Source organism: Monodon monoceros, unplaced genomic scaffold (assembly GCF_005190385.1).
Source record: "Monodon monoceros isolate NGI ecotype Baffin Bay Population unplaced genomic scaffold, NGI_Narwhal_1 Super_Scaffold_20, whole genome shotgun sequence".
NCBI classification, from domain to species: domain Eukaryota; kingdom Metazoa; phylum Chordata; class Mammalia; order Artiodactyla; family Monodontidae; genus Monodon; species Monodon monoceros.
In genome coordinates this window covers 85,692,551-85,713,072 of record NW_021703777.1, presented here as the reverse complement: position 1 = coordinate 85,713,072, position 20,522 = coordinate 85,692,551, and the positions used below count along the sequence as shown (strand labels likewise).

The 20,522-nt window shown below is 36.4% G+C and overlaps 1 protein-coding gene across 3 annotated transcripts in view; it reads left to right on the top strand.

The window, feature by feature from the left end:
- Positions 1 to 20,522, top strand: part of ZCCHC4 (zinc finger CCHC-type containing 4) — a 47,923-nt gene extending 27,401 nt beyond the window's left edge. For all 3 annotated transcript variants that reach the window (XM_029235936.1, XM_029235937.1, XM_029235938.1), the window contains 7 exons: positions 3,846 to 3,996; positions 5,559 to 5,659; positions 12,885 to 13,006; positions 13,252 to 13,327; positions 14,781 to 14,832; positions 15,343 to 15,487; positions 19,864 to 20,522. In XM_029235936.1, the coding sequence (XP_029091769.1) occupies positions 3,846 to 3,996; positions 5,559 to 5,659; positions 12,885 to 13,006; positions 13,252 to 13,327; positions 14,781 to 14,832; positions 15,343 to 15,487; positions 19,864 to 19,999 (783 nt within the window). In that variant the 3' untranslated portion in view covers positions 20,000 to 20,522. The remainder of the gene's footprint in view (positions 1 to 3,845; positions 3,997 to 5,558; positions 5,660 to 12,884; positions 13,007 to 13,251; positions 13,328 to 14,780; positions 14,833 to 15,342; positions 15,488 to 19,863) is intronic.

Sequence of the window (20,522 nt, the reverse complement as noted above, 5' to 3'; positions counted from 1 at the left end):
CCCATGCTGTTCCCTCCACCTTCTACTCTCTCTTTGCCTTGTTAATGTCACCTCATCCTTCAGAACCCTGTTCCAAGTCACTTTCTTTAGCCTCCCCTGGCCCTCAGACAAGGTCAGGTTCTCCTTTGTAGATTTATGATGCTGTAATTAAATAATTCTGTAGTTAGTTGTTTGCTGTCTGCCTTCCTGATAAATTTCATGTCCCAGTTAAGGGGATTTATGGTTTTATTAAACTAATCCTTAAAAAATAGACAGTGTCAAGAGTTAACTCCAATCTATGAACTCTGGGTGATAATGTGTCAGTTTAGGTTCATCACTTCTAACAAATGTCCCACTCTGGTGGGTGCTGTTGATAGTGGGAGCGGTTATCCATGTGTGGGGCAGGGGGTATGTGGGATATCGCTGTACCTTCCTCTCAATTTTGGTGTAAACCTAAAACTACTCTAAAAAAAAAATAACCTTATAAAAAAGGGAGAGTGGTTTAAAAAAATCTTCTTTCAATATGATGTTAATAACATCATTGTGAATAAACAACATAGCAGAGCTGGTATTTCTACTCCTAATTTGAGCTCTTTGTCAGTCCCATTACAAAATAAAATCTATAACCAACCAAGTAATCACACCTGACAGGAGGTTGGTCAAAAATGTTTGAAACTATCAAGACTGCTTGAAGCATATCCATACATATATGTGATGGGTATATATCAATTTTTAAAGAATTGTGAGTCATGTTTTAAGTATATATTGTGCTTTAAGATACTAGCTAATGATAGAATGAAAACCAAGCAAGACTAAAAAACTAAGCATTCAGGAAATGAAAATAGATTCTAAATTGTTGGTTGGGATTGAAAAAATGAGACTTATTGAAAAATGAGATTTAGTAAGTATAGCCAGTGATGTACTCCTTCCATCAGAATCCGTTTAGCCTGGGGATACATATTTTTCAGCCGTGAAAGCTATGAAAACTAAGTAGTGAAGTAAGTAACAGTTAGAATTAGACTTCACTGTTTCCCAAAGCGCTTGTGTGGTTGATAAGCATTAGAATTTGAGAACTGATTCGATGAGCATGAAGGAGAATGAGGAATTGAAAGACCGCTTGACAGAAGATGAAGAGGGGCTTCTCACCTCGGACAGTGACAGTGGGGAAAAGAGAGGAAAGAAGTGGATTCTGAAGGCATTTCCCATATGGAAACCAGAAGACTTGGTGTAATTACTCTGTGTACACCTGAAACTAATACAACGTTATACGTCAGTTATACCTCAATTAAAAAAAGAAAAAAAAAGAAGACGTGGTGATAAGTGTACCGGGGGTGAAGTCAAAGATGACATGGGGGGCTTCCCTGGTGGCACAGTGGTTGAGAGTCCACCTGCCGATGCAGGGGACAACGGGTTCGTGCCCCGGTCTGGGAAGATCCCACATGCCATGGAGCGGCTGGGCCCGTGAGCCATGGCCGCTGAGCCTGTGTGTCCGGAGCCTGTGCTCCGCAACGAGAGAGGCCACAACAGTGAGAGGCCCGCGTACCACAAAAAAAAAAAAAAAGATGACATGGGGCCGTGACCTGGATTCATCTTCCATTCTTCAAAACAGAGAGTAGGGAACTGTGGAAGCGACGTTTGGAAATGTTGAGTTTGTGGGGCTGGCACGACATCGACGTGCAAGTGTCCAGTGTGGTCTCTTGAAACTGTGGGGCTTTGAGCTCAGGGGGGTTGTCAGCACTGGTGACACAGCTGAGGAAGGAACTGAGTTCATATTACTGCTTGATGCTGCAGTAGTGGGTCAGGTATTTGTTTATTTGTTTTTAATACCAGACCATGATTTTGCTTTTTAATTTGAACAATAAAGACAAGAGTAAAATTACATTTACATACCAAAGAGTTGGCTAGCAATTTCATATATCTTAAGAAAGTAACATGTAAGTAGCCTTTTCTAGGAAATTCTATGTAACTTTTATTGAGAGTTTATAGAATTACCTTACAAGTTTCTAGAATAACAGTTGGAATAAGCTGCCAAGACTGAGCTCCATGTTCTGTTTCACAGAAGAAAACAGTCATCCAGTTCAGGCTCTCCTTTCTCTGTATTTTAGGAGCAGCCACTAAATGGCACTGCAACTGTAGAGAATGACCTACAGAAAACTATTGTTTAATGATTTTACTGTCTCCCCTTTTTCTACCTACTTACGGAGGCAGGGTTTTCAGTAGAGATTACCATCTACTAATCAATCACCAAAGCATTTAAGTGTCTACTAGGTGTCTGTCTGTGAAGGCATATAAGCCTTTGAGGTACCATGTGCCTTTGAGGATCTAAGCCTCTGCCACTGCACAGAAGCTCTTCACAGTTCATGGGATTAAAAAGTAGGAGTTTTCTGCACAGGAGTTTTTTCATAGCAAATAATATAGTCTTTTGGGTAATAAAAAATGTCATACGCCTTATTGGTAAGGTGGTTAAAGTGTGTACAGAGAGTGGCTGTTTAAAATGCCGAGCACTTTTTTATTGATGACTGAGATGAAGAACAGAGTTAAGTCAACCTTGGTGGCGTAAGCAAGTGTCTGTTTCCCGTAGGTGGTCAACATTAGGACCCTCAGCAACCTAGAACGGGACATCCCACCATTGATTCTTACCTGGGAAGATATTCTTTAATTTCTTTTTTAATTTGGTTAAGAGTTCAGGCCTCGTTCACTGATTTTCTTTTTTCTACTTTTAACTCTAAGGGGTTTTAATTTATTTATTTTAAAATTTGTATTGGAGTATAGCTGGTTTACTCTAAGGAATTTGAAGTTTCTCAGTGACATCATCTGTACTTTTAGTCCTTGTTCGTGTAGGCAGGTTAAGGAAGTGCCAGGCAGCACTTGAAAAATGATTAACCTTCTTGACACCATCCTTTGCTGTAGGACTTTCAGGAGGAAGTTAATAAAGACTTTACTAGAGAAAAGGGATTAGGATGTTGTGATTTTTTTCCTTTCATCAGTTGGGTCTTCTAAGTTGATTTAGTAGTAAAGCAATATATATTTTATTATAAAGTACATATAGGTTTATTAAAGTTTAAATGCCATTAAGCTTTCAAATCTTCTGCCATTTTGTATACTGTGTTGATTTGCTTTTATAGATAAGTACTTGAAAGCAACTACAAAGTCAGTAGATTAGAGCTAATATTACAGGTCTGTCTCTTACTGACTTCTCCCAAAGCAAAGAAGTGATAAATATCCTAGACAGTTTTTAATGTTAACTTTGCAATCACTAAAAACACGTCAGCTTGCTGGGAAAATGTGTTAATGGCATGGTTTCATGGCCTGGATAAGCTTTATTTGTGAGCTTTCATTTATTTACTTTGCATGTTCAAATGTGCCTGTCATTTACCTGGCACTCAAAAACATGTGCATGTTTAACTGGTAATTTGGCTCTCATTAACCTGAACTTATGGTGGTGGACAAACCAGACAGGAAAAAATATGTCTTATTCGTCTTTGTGTCTCCAGTGTTTAGCACAGTCCTTGCTTCTGTTTGTTCAATTGAATTTAGCATTTTAGATAGTCCTCATGGGTAATGAGTTTCTCTCTTTTAGGTTACTAAATTTAGTTTTTTAATTTAACCATTTGAATGTGTAGTCCTCTGATAGTGATGGTGTTTGAATTTGCAATTTTAAAAACCCACTTATCAAGGAACCCAAAGATAAAATCTTACGGGGGCTGAACGAGAGAGGCTTCAGGATGTCACTGAGGGACTCTGGGGTGGCAGGGTGGGTGAAGTTCACTCCGAAGAGCGAGACTGAGCCTAATGCATTCTCCTCCCAATAGGATGAAGTACCTCCCTTTAGTCCTAATTTAGAAATGAATTTCTGTTTGTTCCAGGCTGCCCTTGAAGTATGCAGAACATTTTTACAGAAGGATAAAGGTGAAGGAGTCATTATGGTGACAGATCCTCCTTTTGGTGGCTTGGTTGAACCTCTGGCTGTTACATTCAAGAAGTTAATTGCTATGTGGAAAGAAGGTCAAAGCCAAGGTGTGTAATTTATTACTTACTGCAAAATAAACATGTATCTATGTATATACTTCCTGTCAAATATTAGCAGAGCTCAGTGAATCAGAGCACTGATAAAATATACATGTCTTGCGTTCTCTTCTTTTTTAAAAAATAGACTTATTTGATAATAACTTTATCGTCATGATACACTTCGTGTTATTCTAATCATGTGTTTTAAAAATGGCTCATAGGTAAAGTATTTGTTTTTGGTGGGCATAAGGGGACATTATGAAGAATAGCAGTGAACTGTTGGCATTTCTTCAGTAAATATTTCCTGAATGGCCACTATGTACCAGGTACTGTTTAGGTGCTGGGAATGGAAGGGTGAACAAGACAGACACTTATCTCTGCCCGCTTAGACCTTACATTTCCTCTTCCAAAAGTCTTGCCCAGAACTCTAGGAAGGCACCCAGCCTCTGGTCCACAGCTCTAAACTGTGCCAGGATTTGTGTGGGAAGGTTGGCTGTCCAGGCGCCTAACAGTGGTTATCAGTGTCACATGGATACCCAAGCTTAGAAGTGGGTTAATGACTGGGGGATATTCAGCTTAAAATGGCTTAGGACTTCAAAGTATTTTATGTAATTATCTAATTAGTCAGTATAATCATTTTTCAGTTTCCAACCTGCAAGTTGATAAATGTAAGAGTGTCAGGAATTTGTGATCAAGCTTCTCCATTAATTGTGCTATATAAATAGTGTGCTTTGGGGACAGGATGCAAATGAAATTTAAAACATGACTCACAGTGCTAAGTATTCCACTTATTTTTGGTTCTGAAGTCTACTTATCAGAGTGGATAAAGTCATTGTTGTTGGGAAAGCAATAAAAAGCTTTGTGAGCTTGAACTGATTCTGCTGCTTATTAGCTGCATGAATTTGAACAAATTGCTTAAATTTTGCAGCTTCAGTCTCCGCATCTGTGAAATGAGATTACTATATTAACACCTAACTCCAGGGGTTATTTAAGGAGATAACATACAGAAAGCACCTAGCATTGTACTAGCCTGTATCAGGTGCTCTGTAATTAATAGGTATGTTCCCTGTCTCTCATAAAAATTAATTTGGATAAAATTGTTCATAAGAATCTTGCATGATTCAGAAAAGATGGATTCACCCTGAAAGCTGGCATAGTGAGTTATGGCAGAGCTAAGATTCAGACCTAAGGCCTTCTGCATTTTGGTCCAGGTTTCCTTCTACCATATCACAACCACCTTTGTGCTTCAAAGTGATGCTCATTTTTTATCTCCCACTTTTTTTGTAATATCTTTGCCTTTACCTGGACTATAGTGATATGCATGTAAAGATAACTTTTACATACCATGTATAGCTGTGTTTAGATATAAAAGAATGTTTCCATTGACTTTTGGGAAAGGTCAAGTTGTAAATGGTACCCTGGTAAATCATCTCTTCGTTTGTATGATTTAAATGTATTGAAGGATTACAATTTCTCCCAATACCATATATTTTCAGTAACAGCTTTCTACTTTATTTTTTTCTTTAATATCAGTTTCTTATTTTCTTTTCTCTTTTTTTGTGATCCATTAGATAACAGCCACAAAGAACTACCCATATTCTGGATTTTTCCCTATTTTTTTGAATCCAGAATTTGTCAGTTTTTCCCAAGCTTCTGCATGCTGGATTACCAGGTATAGTAAATATTCTGTTTTCTGACATGGTTGGGGAATGGATATTCTGCTTAAATAAATATTCTGGTAAGATGATTCATCGGTTTTAGTAAATGCAAACACTATAAGCTGCATGAAACACTAAAACTATATCATATGTCACTTAGTGCAGTAGTTCCTAAATGTCTGTAATCTCTAGGGTGCTTACTAAAAATATAGATTCTTAGGTACCAAAATAAACCTACTAAACCAAAATCAGAGGGTAAAGCCCTAAGAAAAAATATTTTACCAAGTTTCCCGGGTGACTCTGAACTGTAGCCAGGTTTAGACCAAACGATCTGATCTTTCAGCATCACCAGAAGATTGTGCAGCACCCCAGGGTCATCATTGTGAACATGGGTTTTCTCCATTCGGAGGTTGTAGAGAAGTAAAGTGCTTTTTCTGGTGGGTGGAACGCCATGTACACTTAACTTTGCTGCTCAGAGGATGCCAGGATCTCTAAGGAGGGGCGTGCCCAAGGTTGTGGCGTGTCAGAGAAGCAGAGATGCTGAGATGTGGGTGTGCTGATTCAGGGCAGACTGACTGGACCTCCTCCTTTGCATCCTTGTCCTTCAACTCCTTCTGTTTCAATGTCCACTCTCCTGGATTCATTTCCTTGGGTTCTGAGGTTAACCCTGTTGTCGCCATCACTATGTGTGGTCACCAAGTGGGCACTGCTTCCACTTTTGTAATGACATTTTTCTATTTGATTTTTCTGAGCAGTTGACTAGCCTCTGATTCAGGCTTTTCAGCCCTAGAACTGTAAACGTCTTCACTAGTTGTTCCAAGATAGCACTTGTTTCTTTTTTTTATATATATAGTTGATTTACAATATTGTGTTAGTTTCAGGTGTACAGCATAGTGATTCGGTATTTTTGCAGATTATATTCCATTATATGCTATTACAAGATAATGGGTATAATTCCCTATAGCACTTGGTTCTAATCTTTCTAGTCTTGAAGATATACACTATTATGAAAATTATTTAGAAATAATGAAACAGTGTTACCAGAAATGAGGGGATAGATCCTACCTGTGATTCTACCTCACATAGCAAATATTATAATTTTGAGGTCCAGTTGACTTTTGAACAACAGGAGGATTATGGGTGCAGTTGAAAGTTGGTGTATAACTTATAATCAGCCCTCTGTATGTGAGGTTTCTCCGTATCTGCAGTTTCACATCTGTGGATCCAACCAACTTTGGTTCAGTATTTACTATTGAAAAAGATCCACGTATAAGTGGACCCACGCAGTTCAAACCATGCTGTTCAAGGGTCAGCTGTATTCACATCCAGTCTTTTTAAAAAACACTTTTACATATTTGTAATCATAGAAGATGAATATGAATTCTGCTTTCTTCATTTCTGCCTTATATAAGTGTATATTTTAAAATGTAGCTACATAATCTTATGCTTTTAATAAGTAAATTGTTCCATCAATAGGCTATGTTATCATTCTCTTCTTTTTGGACTTAGAGGTTGCTCCCACCTTTAAGGTACTATAAATAACACTGCCATGAACATCTTTTATTCATATAATTTCTCCATATTTTCCATAACTCCCTTAAAATAAATTTCCAAAACTAAAATAGAATTATAAAAGTTACATTATCAAATTTAATGGACTTTTTTATGGCTCTTGAACCATATTAACAGTGTCCTTTCCAAAAGTGTGTAGCACAAGTCATTTTAACCTTGACTTCTTGAGCTCTGCTTTAGGCAAATCCATACCATATATCTTCTCAAAGCTGGTTTACTTTCCTTTTTAGGGCATCCAGTTTTCTGTTTCTTATCTGAAGGATGCTTCTAATATGGACATTTGCAATGCAGAGATAGCTGACATATCCTAAAGACGTTAACTAAGTAAACTATTTCTGGTTTCCAGGAGCACCTGCTGCCTTTGACAGTGAATAATCATCTAATACAATGTTTGGCACGTAGTAGGTGCCCTGTACATGTTGAATGAATATTTGAATGAAAAAGAGCACGAACTCTGGAGTTGAAAAGGAACTGGGTTATAATGCTGGTTCTGCCACCTACTAGCTAGTCCTACACATTTTATCTAACTCTCTGAAACTCATCTTACCTGTTAAATGAGCATAGTAATAATATATCTGCTTCATAAGGTTTTAAGAATTACTTGAGATAATACATTAAAAGATTTAGCCTCATCCCTGACACACAGCAAATACAGAAAAAAGGTTATTGCTATAAGCATTGTCGTAACCATCACTATAGTCATCATTCAGATGGCCCCAGAATGGGGGTAAAACTTTTCTTCAATTTTTATGTCAGAAAACACAGTATTTTAACTGCAAAACACATCGTTCCTCAGAAGACTGTTTCATCCACATTTAGAGATGAGTTTTCACTGTGGGCAAGAGTTTCAGTTGGTGAGGAGGCAGAAGAAGGCAGATCCAGAATAAAGCAGATGAAAGCGATTATTAATGTGTAGTAACCAGTTATTGTTTGTTTAGACAGCCTGTGTTACTAGGAAAGAACTTTTGGAAATACTGTAGTTCTAATTTTAAGAACTAGTTCCAAGGTCCAAGCTTACTGAAAGTAATCATATGATTCAGTGCATTGGTGGAAAATGTTCTAATTAGGCCACGTGTATCAGGGTGAAAAGCAGTCTTTCCAATAAAGAGAAAGCCAACCTTTGAGAAGAAGAATTAGAATAAAACCTATAAAACAAAAAAAAATCTTCATTTTTTCATGATTCCTATTAAATATAAGAACACTACTGCCCATTACATGCTCAGTGGGAGAAACTGATTTTGCCAGATCTCCTAGGGTATATGTAAACTTTGTTTGTTGTACCTCCCCTTTGATGATTTTTCTACTATTTTTTTTTTTTGAAACTCTCTCTGGACTTATTGTCCTTTCTGAGCCTTTTGCATTCTTTTTTTTTTTTTCTTTTGTTACTTTAACTTCATTTTGTGGTAATTTTTTTCCTTTTATATTAGCCACCTTCATCAAAAGAAAAATTTGAAAGTTTCCTCTCCTCCTTCACAGGTCTTTTCCCATAGACCTTGATTAGGCCTTCTTTCTGACTTTGCCTGAGATGATTATAAGCCCCAAAACCACAATGCAGTAAAAAAAAAAAAAATCACTAAATCTCTTTTTTTGGAAATACTTTTTAGGTAAGAGGAAGGCGGAAATGCTGCAAATCTTCATAAACTATAAATCATGTAGACTCTTCAGTGATAAAGCACTTGATGAGTACAGAATAAAATAGCTATCAAAGACGTAGAAAACCAAGAGCTTTATTAAGGGCAGATTAGAAAGGAAGGATTTGGTAATGAAAAGAAATTCTGATTTAGAGTCAGAAGAAGTTTGAGTCTTAGCACTGCCTTTTAGAAGATTAAATATAATCTTGAGGGAAGTCACTTTATCTTTCCAGGTCTCTGTTTCCTTACCTATAAAATAAAATGACTGAACCAGAAAAAGGATGCCGGATAAGTTTTACTTTTAGACTTAAGCCTGATAAATTGGTAGTGACTTTCTGGAGAATTTGTTGAGAATACCAGGCTCAGTGGCAAAGAGTAGCGTGACTGATTAGTGATGTCTGCCACAGGGTCAGGGTCAGGGAGTGATGGCATTCAGGTCCTGTATTTACCATATCTGAACTAGATCTTCTCACTTCCCTTCCACCTTGAACATGCTTTGATCTCTTGTTTCTGCTTAATCTGGGACATTTGTCTGGATTGTTAAAAGTAGAGATCTTTGCTTTTTTTTAAAGCTGTCTTTTAAAAAATCGTCCTGTTTAGAAAACTGTTTGTTGTTCGAGTCTGGTTTCATGTTCAGAAATGAAGAGGTTTTGACAGGAATTTCTGAGAAATGATTGTAAATTATAAGGTGACACGTGAAATTCTCAAAATTCAATAAACATAAAACATTTAATGGATTTGAAGTGATGAGGAATAACACACACACATATATGTATGTGTATGTCTGTGTAATACATATGATATTTAAAATAAGAGGTTACATGGAATATGGTGTGACTAAAAAACCTTATTGCTATGGTAGAAGTTGATTGATGGAGCTGAAGAGTTCACTTGGAATCTTTTGAATATATTGAAATTAAACAGAACACACTTTAGGGATTTATGAAAATACAAACATGTACTCTGTTTTATTTAAGCTTTGTTTCCTAGCATGATACCTGGAGCATAGTAGGTGCAGAATAATAAATGTTTGTCGACTTGAATGTCTTGTTTTCCATATAACTAGTTTCAGTCTCATGTTGCAGAAGAAATTTGTGTATAGATAAAATTAAAAGTTAGGAATTGCAGAGATTTTGTGCTTTCCCTCATTTCTATACAGTACTTCATCACATTAATCAGTTCCATGGGAGAAATTTTCTATTCAAAAATGCCTCTCATCATCATTGTGAGTGAAATGTCAGGGATAATGATGGGAAAATGGTGTATCAGCTCTACCACTAGTGATACGCAATTTGCAAAATTGTGTTTGCTTTACAGCACTTCCATAGGAGGTTTATTTGTGTGGATGAAGCTATGAAATATGGATGTATGTTAGAGGTACATTAATTTACCCTAGCAGCATGCATTTTACATACCATATGTTTATAGTTAATTAGCACAACAAACCCACATTTAAAAATAATAATAATCTCAATTAGGTTATGCAAAATCAAGTAATCAACCAGCTCCCTGACGCACACATTCTCTGACTCCTTAGGTAACCATAAAGAAATTCTTTTTTTTCCCCTCTCTTCCATCTGCTATCTATTATATTGCATGGACTATTCCATTTACTAAAAATCTTTCTGAGATACTCTTTTCCAGCATTTGAAAATCTTCATAAGATTCTCTTGGGAAGAATTTTTTTTTCTTATGACACTCATAAATGTTCAAAATATCTTTGTTGAATTTAATATGGTACCATATATTTACTGAATACATAGAGAAGGTGCATTAGGGAAAAATTATGAATTTAAATCATTTTAAAAGAAAACTACTTAAGGTACTATTTTACGGTGATTTTGAAGTAAAATCTACTTTTGTATCTTAGCCTCTAATAGGTAACGTATATTCATAGAATTTTAAAGTTGTAAAGATGCATAGCCTTAACGTAGGCTGACTTCCCAATGTAATAATCCTTTCCACTAAATTCATGACAAGCAGTCATCTAGTCTCACTTGAATGCTTTCCCTGAGCAAAGTCCTACAGCCTTACAAGGCAACTCAATTTATTTAATAGCTCTAATCGTTAGAAAATTTTCTCATATGGAGATAAAATATGCTCCCTATTAACTTCTAACCATTGGTCCTACTTCTGTTTTCCGAAGCAATAAAGGATAAGTCTAATTTCTATTCCACATGACACCCCTTCAGTTATAACATAGCTATCAGATCCTCCCAGTCTTCTCTTTTCTGAATAAACACCCCCAATCTGTTAAACTATAAGCCCTATTTATTCCCATTACTTTCAATAGAAATGAACTGGCTTTATTAATGTCTCTCTTAAAATGTAGCAGCTGAATGGAGGGCTTCAAATGTGATCTAACTTCATCTCCCTTCCTTGTTACGATATTACAAGTTCTGTGTAAGCCGGCTGTGAGCCCACACCAGTCTTACACCTTTGTGATAGACTGTGGACTCCCCACGTTGGACTGTGCGTGCTCACATGTCAAACGCCCTAGGGCTTTTTTTTTTCCCCACTGTCTCTCATTTAGCTGAGTCTCCTCATCCTGTACTTATTTTTTTCCCACTGCTGAAGCTTGTTAATCAGTCTTCCTAAATTTGTTCACCTGTAAATCTGGCAGGCATTGGCATAGCCATGGAGAGAGCTTAGGAATCTCCCTCCCATTAAAGGCCTCTCTTTCCATTGTCACCGATTCCTTACATTTTTGTAATTCTCTCATTAAATAGCTACTTTGCAAGTCAGTTCTGTTGTAAATTCTTAAGTGTAACCTTATTTAGAATCTAAAGAATTTATTACAACTTACTTGAAAGTTGCAATCTACCTGTATTAACCTTATAAAAATCTCATGGTATTCTTGTGGGTCATGTAAAGCCGTGGCTCTCAAACTTTAGTGTGCCAGGAGGGCTTGTTAAAAATAACAGATTGCAGGGTCCCACCTCCAGAGTTTCTGTATTATTAGGTCCTAGGTGGGGCAAGAATTTGCATTTCTAACAAGGTCCCAGGTGATGCTGATGTTGCTGATCCAGACACCAAACTTTGAGAATTACTGATCTGAAGATGGATGGACTTAGTGGCCAGGTGGATTCATGGCAGGTTTAAAACCAAATTGAGAATGTGTATGGATGATAGGGTGGAGGAGGAGACGGGAGCAAGAAGCTAATAGAAATCATGCTTGTTGGCCTCAGTTTACTTTCCAGATAATCTGCAGAAATGGAAAGTTGAGTTAGGGATCTTGAGGAGAGAGGTAAACATTCGAAATAGTCATTGTGGGGAAAACAACTATAGTTATATATTTCCCTCTGCACTCCATCCTTCTATCTGTGTCTACCATTTGCCGGGTCCTGAATTCAGTGTTTTACATACATTGTCTCATTTAACTTTCATAACAACTCTAAGGTAAGTATCAGTAACCTCCTTTTCCAGATGAAAATGATGCAGACTTGCCTGAGGTCACATAAAAAGTGAGTGGCAGAGCCACTGCCTGGCCCCCACAAGGAAGTGACCATCGCAAAAACCAAGACAGGTGTTTCTCAGTGGGGAAGGAGGAATGCTGGGTTGGCTGTGTCAGAGAGTGATGGTGGAGGGCCACACCGAGGCTGCACTGAGCCTTGGGGAACTGAAAACGGGCATGCAGTGAATTTCACAGGCAAAAAATGAAAAGCCCTATACAAGCTGGCACAGATCATCAAAGGTGGAATGTTTTAATGCCCAAAGCTAAAGTCTTAATTATATAAAAGCCTTTCCTGCAAAGTCTATTGCATTGGATAAAAGATTAGAGTTGTTTTTTGAATCCTAGGTAACATGAATGTGTCATAACAAATTTTACCTTTTTTATAATGAAATTTTACTCTCACAGAGGCCCCTCTGAGGCTGTCGATTAATAAGTAAACTCTTGCCTTTGAGAACTTCTTATTAAATACTCTGATTTAATTTGTACCTTGGCATCAGTTTGTTCATTTATTGGTTAAAGAATCTTAACGAATGATGACTCATTTGAGAAATTTTTCCTTTTTAATTTTTTTAAACTTTCTAGGTAGATTATGATAATCATGCACTTTATAAACATGGAAAGACAGGACGGAAACAGTCTCCTGTGCGTATTTTCACCAATATCCCACCCAACAAAATAATCCTTCCTATTGAAGAAGGGTACAGGTAAGAGAGACCTTGAAGTACACAAGTCACTGAAAATAAAGTTCCAAATATCTAACACCAAATGCCTTTCATACTGACTCATGTAGTTCTTTTATTACTTTTAAATTTGGCCTATAATGTTATATTGAATTTAATTTGAATTACACCGAATTTTTGTAACAAATGCCTTGTGAACTTTTATCTACCTTGTGAATCTCAATAAGTATATGCAGCTGATTTCTTCGAGTCTTTTCTTTTCTCCTTAGATTTTGCCCTCTGTGTCAACGATATGTTTCTCTAGAGAATCAGCACTGTGAACACTGTAATTCTTGCACATCCAAGGTACAGTTTTCTTTAGAATGTGTTTTTACTCAAACATATTAGTTTATTTTAGGTTACTAGTTTCATTACATTTGTTTAATGTTATTTTGTTAATATTTTAATTTGTATTAATGTATTATCATTTATTAATTATAATTTAATATAATATTTTTTCTCTAATTATAAAGTATGGCAGGCTTTTAAAATACTTAGTTGCCTTCATCATCATTAACAACTATTTGAGTTATTTTTATATGGTACTGTATGACTGCTAAAATTATTAGTGTTTCAAATAAGGCACTAAATAAGGGCTAAATTTTGTTGAGGGCAAAATTAAGGTGTTTCGAATAAGGAATTGAACTATTAGATACCATCACTGTTCTGATGAAGCAATAATTAATAACATGTGCTGTGTATTTACTCCTCACAGCACTAGTAGACAGGGCTTTTTACAGATGAGGAAGGACTACAGGGGACATACCTCCTAGTTATTTTTTTAGGAAGGTGGGATCACCTTTAGGTTACTCGGTTATTTTAACTAAATCCAGTCAGAAAGAACATGTGAAGTTTAGTTGCCTGATATGCACATATTATTCGCCAGAGGAAAGGCTATATTTTTATAACTATTGGAAAGTACATTTTTTATAACTTTATAATTATATTACTGGTTATACTGGTTTTTAACTATGGTAACACATCTGATTTTATATTTCCAATTAGTTTAGAAATTATCTGTATTCTTCATTAAAAAAAATTATGCTCAGATCATACAAAGTACAAAATGAGGAAAACAAAATTTTATTATTTAGAGATGCACACGTAAGTGGAAAAAATAAACAAAAGCAAGGAAGTGACCATCACAGAAACCAAGATAGGTGTTTCTCAGTGGGGAAGGAGGAATGCTGGGTTGGGAAGGGGCATGTGGGGAAGTGTCTAGAGTACTGATGGTATTTTCTCTTGACTTGTTGAGTTCATCAGTGTTCACTTTATAATACTCATTAAACTGGACATATGCATCTCATGTACTTTTTTAGGTATGTTTTATTTCACAGTTTTTAAATTACTCAAATAGTAATCTCTATCCTTCTAAATTACATTAAGTTCTCAAATATGAATGTTATTAAGGATTATACCAGCTAGACACATAAAAACTATGAATCATTAATTCTCTTGAAATTTTCATTGAGTCCTTCTTTATGCAGATTGGGTTGCTCGATCTGGAGTGGACTTTCAAGATCATTTAGATAAATCCTCCAGTTTTAGAGTTAAGGAAATTGGGGCCCATCAAGGAGGCGTTTGAGTTGAGTAGAGAAATGCATAAATTAAAATCAAAGTATTTAATAGTAAAGCCCAGGAAAGTGAGAAATAAGGAATGAATAATTTACACAGATTTTAATAAGACATTTTAATTTTTAATTGTGGAAATTTGATTTTTAGTGACAAGTTAAACATAATTTAAAAATTGTTTTTGTAGGATGGCAGGAAATGGAGTCATTGCTTTCTCTGCAAAAAGTGTGTAAAGCCTTGTAAGTATTCAGACTTAAGTGAGATCTTCTGAAAATATTTGACTTTTTCTTCATCTAAATAGGGTTTTTATTTAACTGTACTTACAAAAGAAAAAAATAATAGAGACTTGCCTTAATTTACTTGCTTTTTAGTTTTTACACTTGCCAAAATGTACGTTCTCTCCTTCAAAGAGAGACATGACTTTAACCCTGTTTCAGTGTTGCATTTGCTTTGGCTTGTTTTAACAGGATTTTGTATCACTCAGCCAGCCCCCATTTTGTCAGTGGCTCTAAGCTCATGACTCAGGGCAGAAGGGCTGAATTTGTTGCCATGTATCAGAAAGAAGTTAGCTGGTTTACATGGAATTCCAACCTCTTAACCTTGGCCTCTTTAGCCAAATTATAATTAGCTATGCAAAGCAATCACAATATTTGAAGTAAACACTATTCACGCTTCCTTATCATAAAGGTTAATCAAATGAAAAATTATATTAAATGAACCTCTTCTAATACCTAATTTTTATTTTACAGCCTGGATCCACTGTAACATTTGCAATCACTGTGCTCTTCCAGATCATTCTTGCAACGGCCCTAAAGATGGCTGCTTTATTTGTGGTGAATTAGATCATAAACGGAGTACTTGTCCTAACATCTTCACATCTAAGAAAGTTAACAAGTTAGTTGAATTCTTTTATTTACTAGAAAAAATTTTCCTTGTATATTTGTACAGAGCAATCCACAGAAGTACACAATAATCAGAGGATCCAGAAATGCTAAATGCTAAATTAATTGTTGCTTTCACTGTTAGGTATTGTTTGCATAGATGGGGAGAGGGAGGATATGAAGGTGAGTCAAAGAGCTTAAAATTTTACAGGTAAGGCATGAAAATAACCAAAATATAAGGTAGAAAGTGACTCACTTCCTATATATTTGTGTAATATAGCTGTGTAATTCAGAGCAAAGTTACACCAATGACAATAGTATATTTAGAAAAACTATTGGTATTTCAACTGGGCTAACTTGAATGTTACACTTTTTTCCTTTTAAACTGAAGGGATTATAGCTATTGAGTCCTCTTGTTTTACTGATGTGAAAACCAGATAGCCAAGTTTAACATTATATGACCTTTGAGATCAGGATAAAAATTTTGAGCTATCATATGACTTGTGATGAAAAAAAATCTATTATTATTAGAAGTATCTGATGGTTTAGTAGCTACTTGTGATTGTATTAGAATTCTTTTCCATTTGTTTTTTTTTTGGTCAGTAGAAATCATTTTTTTCCGTTAAAGCCCAGCCACTTGAATTCTGCCTAGTATTTAAACTACCTTTTCCATTACTTTTTATCAAATTTACTTTAAATAATTATTTCCACTAAGTAATCTAGGGTAGAAGTGGAATTTTAAAAATTAATTAAAGAGGTGTATTGAAGAGTCTTATAAAATAATTTTTTATAAAGCTTTAAGAATAGAATACAACCTAATAAAGGATCGATCTGGGGTTGTTGCACTATTACAATGTAATTCTGCTTGCAAACAACATGCTCAGCCTTTGATTCTGTCATCTTATGACACGTGGAAACTGAATTTGCATTTTGGTAATACAATGTAGGCTCTTTATTGGTTCTTAAATAGCCCTGACTAGTCTATTTGATAGTAATATGTTGTTTTCATTGAGGGAAATCATGTAGTATCTCTTAGTACTAGATTTTATCAATTTTAATTCAAGACCAAATTCCTTAGGATGTGGTATACCTGATAGTTATTAAATAGTACCACTTTCTTCTCTTAGAGAAGACTCCTAAACTGTGAACAGTGACCTTCAGATACTGCTTTCAAAAAAATTTTACAATGAAATTGACAATGCAAAAGTTTTTCTTTATAATAGTAAAAAATAATTTTAATAGCTTTTTTAGCATATATGGCATACAAGATCTTTTCATCTTATATGTTTTATAGTTGTCATGTTAATTTGGTTTTCCTTGATATTAATTTTCCTGTGGTTGTGATCTGGAATGATGCTGGCTCCCTCTTGTGGTTAGAGCTCATTTTATCAGTTACGTAAATACCTATAATTTAGAGGACAAATACTAGGTCAATTTAATTTTAAGGCAAAATGAAACAATCAGTTTATTATACTCAGTTTATCACTGTTGAGAGACTTTATCTCTGGAAAGTTTTGTTTATTCATATTAAAAATGAACATTTTCTTTCTGTTTTTGTTTACTGTATCTTCTAGTGAAATCTGGTTCATGTTTAGTTCTTCTTCTGAGTGGACAAACCAAAGAAAATTGGTTTAAATTTTGTATACAGACATGCATAGCTTCATTGACTTTGCCATCAAGAGATTATACTTCATGAAATTTTCTAAATCTGGGCTTCCCTGGTGGCGCAGTGGTTGAGAGTCCACCTGCCGATGTGGGGGACACGGGTTCGTGCCCCGGTCCGGGAAGATCCCACATGCCGCGGAGCGGCTGGACCTGTGAGCCATGGCCGCTGAGCCTGCACGTCCGGAGCCTGTGCTCCGCAACGGGAGAGGCCACAGCAGTGAGAGGCCCGCGTACCGCAAAAAAGAAAAAAAAAAATTTGCTAAATCATCATTTATCAGGACATTATCCTACTTCTAAAAAATGGCTGGAGGGAAAGGAGATTTATGTAACATGCACAAAACAGTATAAAGATGACTGTTTTATTTTGAACTTATAGGATACCCCAGTCCATGGTGAAAAATCTAAACATGGAAAAATATAAAATTGCCAAGCAAAATTCTGAGTAGTAGTCATGTGGAGCTACTAATAATAGCTAATATTTATTTATTAATTACTGTATGCTTAGCATTTTACATACCTGAATAATTTATAGTAGAGTATGTAGTATCAAGGTAATTAAGAACACAATTTCCTGAATCAAACTAGTTCTGCCACTTTCTCATGGATGATTTCATAGCCTCTGTTTCTTCCCCTAAAAAAAATAGGGGGAAAGAAAGGGAAGGGTGACATCTGCCTTGGCTCAGTCTCCCAGCTCCTTGAAGTCAAAGACTTTGTCCATTCATTTTTCTATTCCCAACACTTAACATATATACTGAATGAACAAAAGGAGAGGCTGAGTTTGGTCCACTAGGAGATTATATACTGTTTATGAAGCTCCTTTCCCAGGTTTTGGTTCTGGGAAGATCAAGAAGGAGCCTTTCCGTAGGACTTGTGGTGGTTTAGGAGAAGTGAATCTAACAATTGATATTGCTGGGAAGCCATGGAAATGCCCAGGTTTGCCATTACTGGCAGCCCCAGCCCATCCCTTCGTTCATGATATGATAAATGGCATGATTCTGCTAGCTTGGAGAAAGTGAATGGATAGACCAGTAATCTTCCTCAGCTATAGATTGCCTGTAATGTAGTTCAGAGAGCACCTGAAACAAAGGATCTGAGTGGTTTTTTTTGTTTGTTTGTTTTGTTTTGTTTTGTTTTTTTTGTTTTGCGGTACGCAGGCCTCTCACTGCTGTGGCCTCTCCTGCTGCGGAGCACGGGCTCCGGACGTGCAGGCTCAGCGGCCATGGCCCACGGGCCCAGCCACTCCACGGCACGTGGGATCTTCCCGGACCGGGGCACGAACCCGTGTCCCCCGCATCGGCAGGCGGACTCTCAACCACTGCGCCACCAGGGAAGCCTGATCTGGGTGTTTCTTTTTCCTGGTGTGATTTAATGTTTTTTAGAGAGTGAGTTTCAACTTGTTCATTTTTTTAAAAAATATCTTTATTAGAGTATAATTGCTTTACAACGTTATGTTAGTTTCTGCTGTACAACAAAGTGAATCAGCTATATATATACATATATCCTCCCTCTTGAGCCTCCCTCCCACCCTCCCTATCCCATCCCTCTAGGTCATCACAAAGCACCGAGCTGATCTCCCTGTGCTATGCAGCAGCTTCCCACTAGTTATCTGTTTTACATTTGGTAGTGTATGTATGTTAGTGCTATTCTCTCACTTCATCCCAGCTTCCCCTTCCCACCCTGTGTCCTCAAGTCCATTCTCTACATCTGCATCTTTATTCCTGCCCTGCCACTAGCTTCATCAGTACTGTTTTTTTTTAGATTCTATATATGTGTGTTAGCATACAATATTTGTTTTCCTCTTTCTGACTTACTTCACTCTGACAGACTCTAGGTCCATCCCCCTCATTACAAATAACTCAATTTCATTCCTTTTTATGGCTGAGTAATATTCCATTGTATATATGTGTCACATCTTCTTTATCCATTCATCTGTCGATGGACATTTAGGTTGCTTCCATGTCCTGGCTATTGTAAACAGTGTTGCAGTGAACATTGTGGTACATGTATCTTTTTGAATGATGGTTTTCTCAGGGTATATGCCCAGTAGCGGGATTGCTGGATCGTATGGTAGTTCTATTTTTAGTTTTTTAAGGAACCTCCATACTGTTCTCCATAGTGGCTTCAACTTGTTCATTTTGAAGCTAGTCTTCAAGAAGAGACCACAAAATGTGGGCATCTTGTATGGCACTTGTCAGGACTTTTAGATCTACTGAGGAAAGGAAAATTAGCTGTAGGACTATAAGATGGGCCTCTTTAAGTCTTTTCAGTTTTTTCCATTGTGCTATTTCATTTTTCTACCACTGCTAACTGCCAGTGTATTGGTCTTTTTTCTGAAAAATGTAATTCAGGGATTTGGAGATTGAAGTGCTGAGTTGAGCAGTACAGATGTACCAAAAAAAAAAAAAAGAAAGAAAGAAAAACCAACCAAAAAACCTCCCAACTCATTGGCCTGACTATTTACTTCTGTGGTGTGTTTGTCCTGAATAGATTGTTCTAAATTTGTAGTCACCATGTTTCAAAGAAATTTCTTTTCTCAAACATTTTGCTTGGTCAGGACTCTATCTCCTTGTTATTATGGTTAGGATTCTGAGGATTTATGCTTATAATACAGTAAATTCTTTCCCTTCTGTTTTCTTATTTGGTTAGCTAGTTAATTAAACTTCAACATAATTACATAATTCACTGTGCTTATTCTACAAAATAATTTAGCACCTTGTTTTTCAGAGCTGTCAGAAAGCAGAAGCAAAGAAAGAGCAATAAGATGAAAATGGAGACCACTAAAGGACAGTCCATGAATCATACAACTGTTACAGGGAAGAAGAAAAGAAGAGAAAGAGCTCATCAATATCTGTGCTCTTAAATGTCCAGTGGCTTGCGAATAAGAAAGATTTATAGATTTATTTGATGCCATTTTCTGAAAGTGCCTCACTGGACTTAAATTCTGTCGCTTTCAAAGGTATGCACCTCTCTAAGCTTGAAAGTAGGCAGGTGGTATTTCCTGGTTTATAGACCTCCTCACCCCCAGCAGCCCCTCTGGAGACCTGGGGAGTTGTTTCATCCTTAGCTGGTTTGCCAGCTCTCAGTGCCTTTTTTCTCTCTTTAAATCTCTTCCAGTCATATTATTTTAGCCTCTTTTATCTGAAAAATGGGCATAAAGCGTCCTTTTGCTAGAAGAAAGAAGAAAATGAGAATGAAAACCTGAGGTTTTGTTTACATTGAACATACGAGTATGTTAAGTTCGATATTTTAAATATTAAAGTATTGTACAATGGCTTAAACCCCACTTGTAAAGAGAAATACAATGTTTAATTTTTTTTCGACAGACTCTGAAGATGATGGAAAGAATTTTGACAAAGGCAGTCTAAAGATATAAAGATTATGAT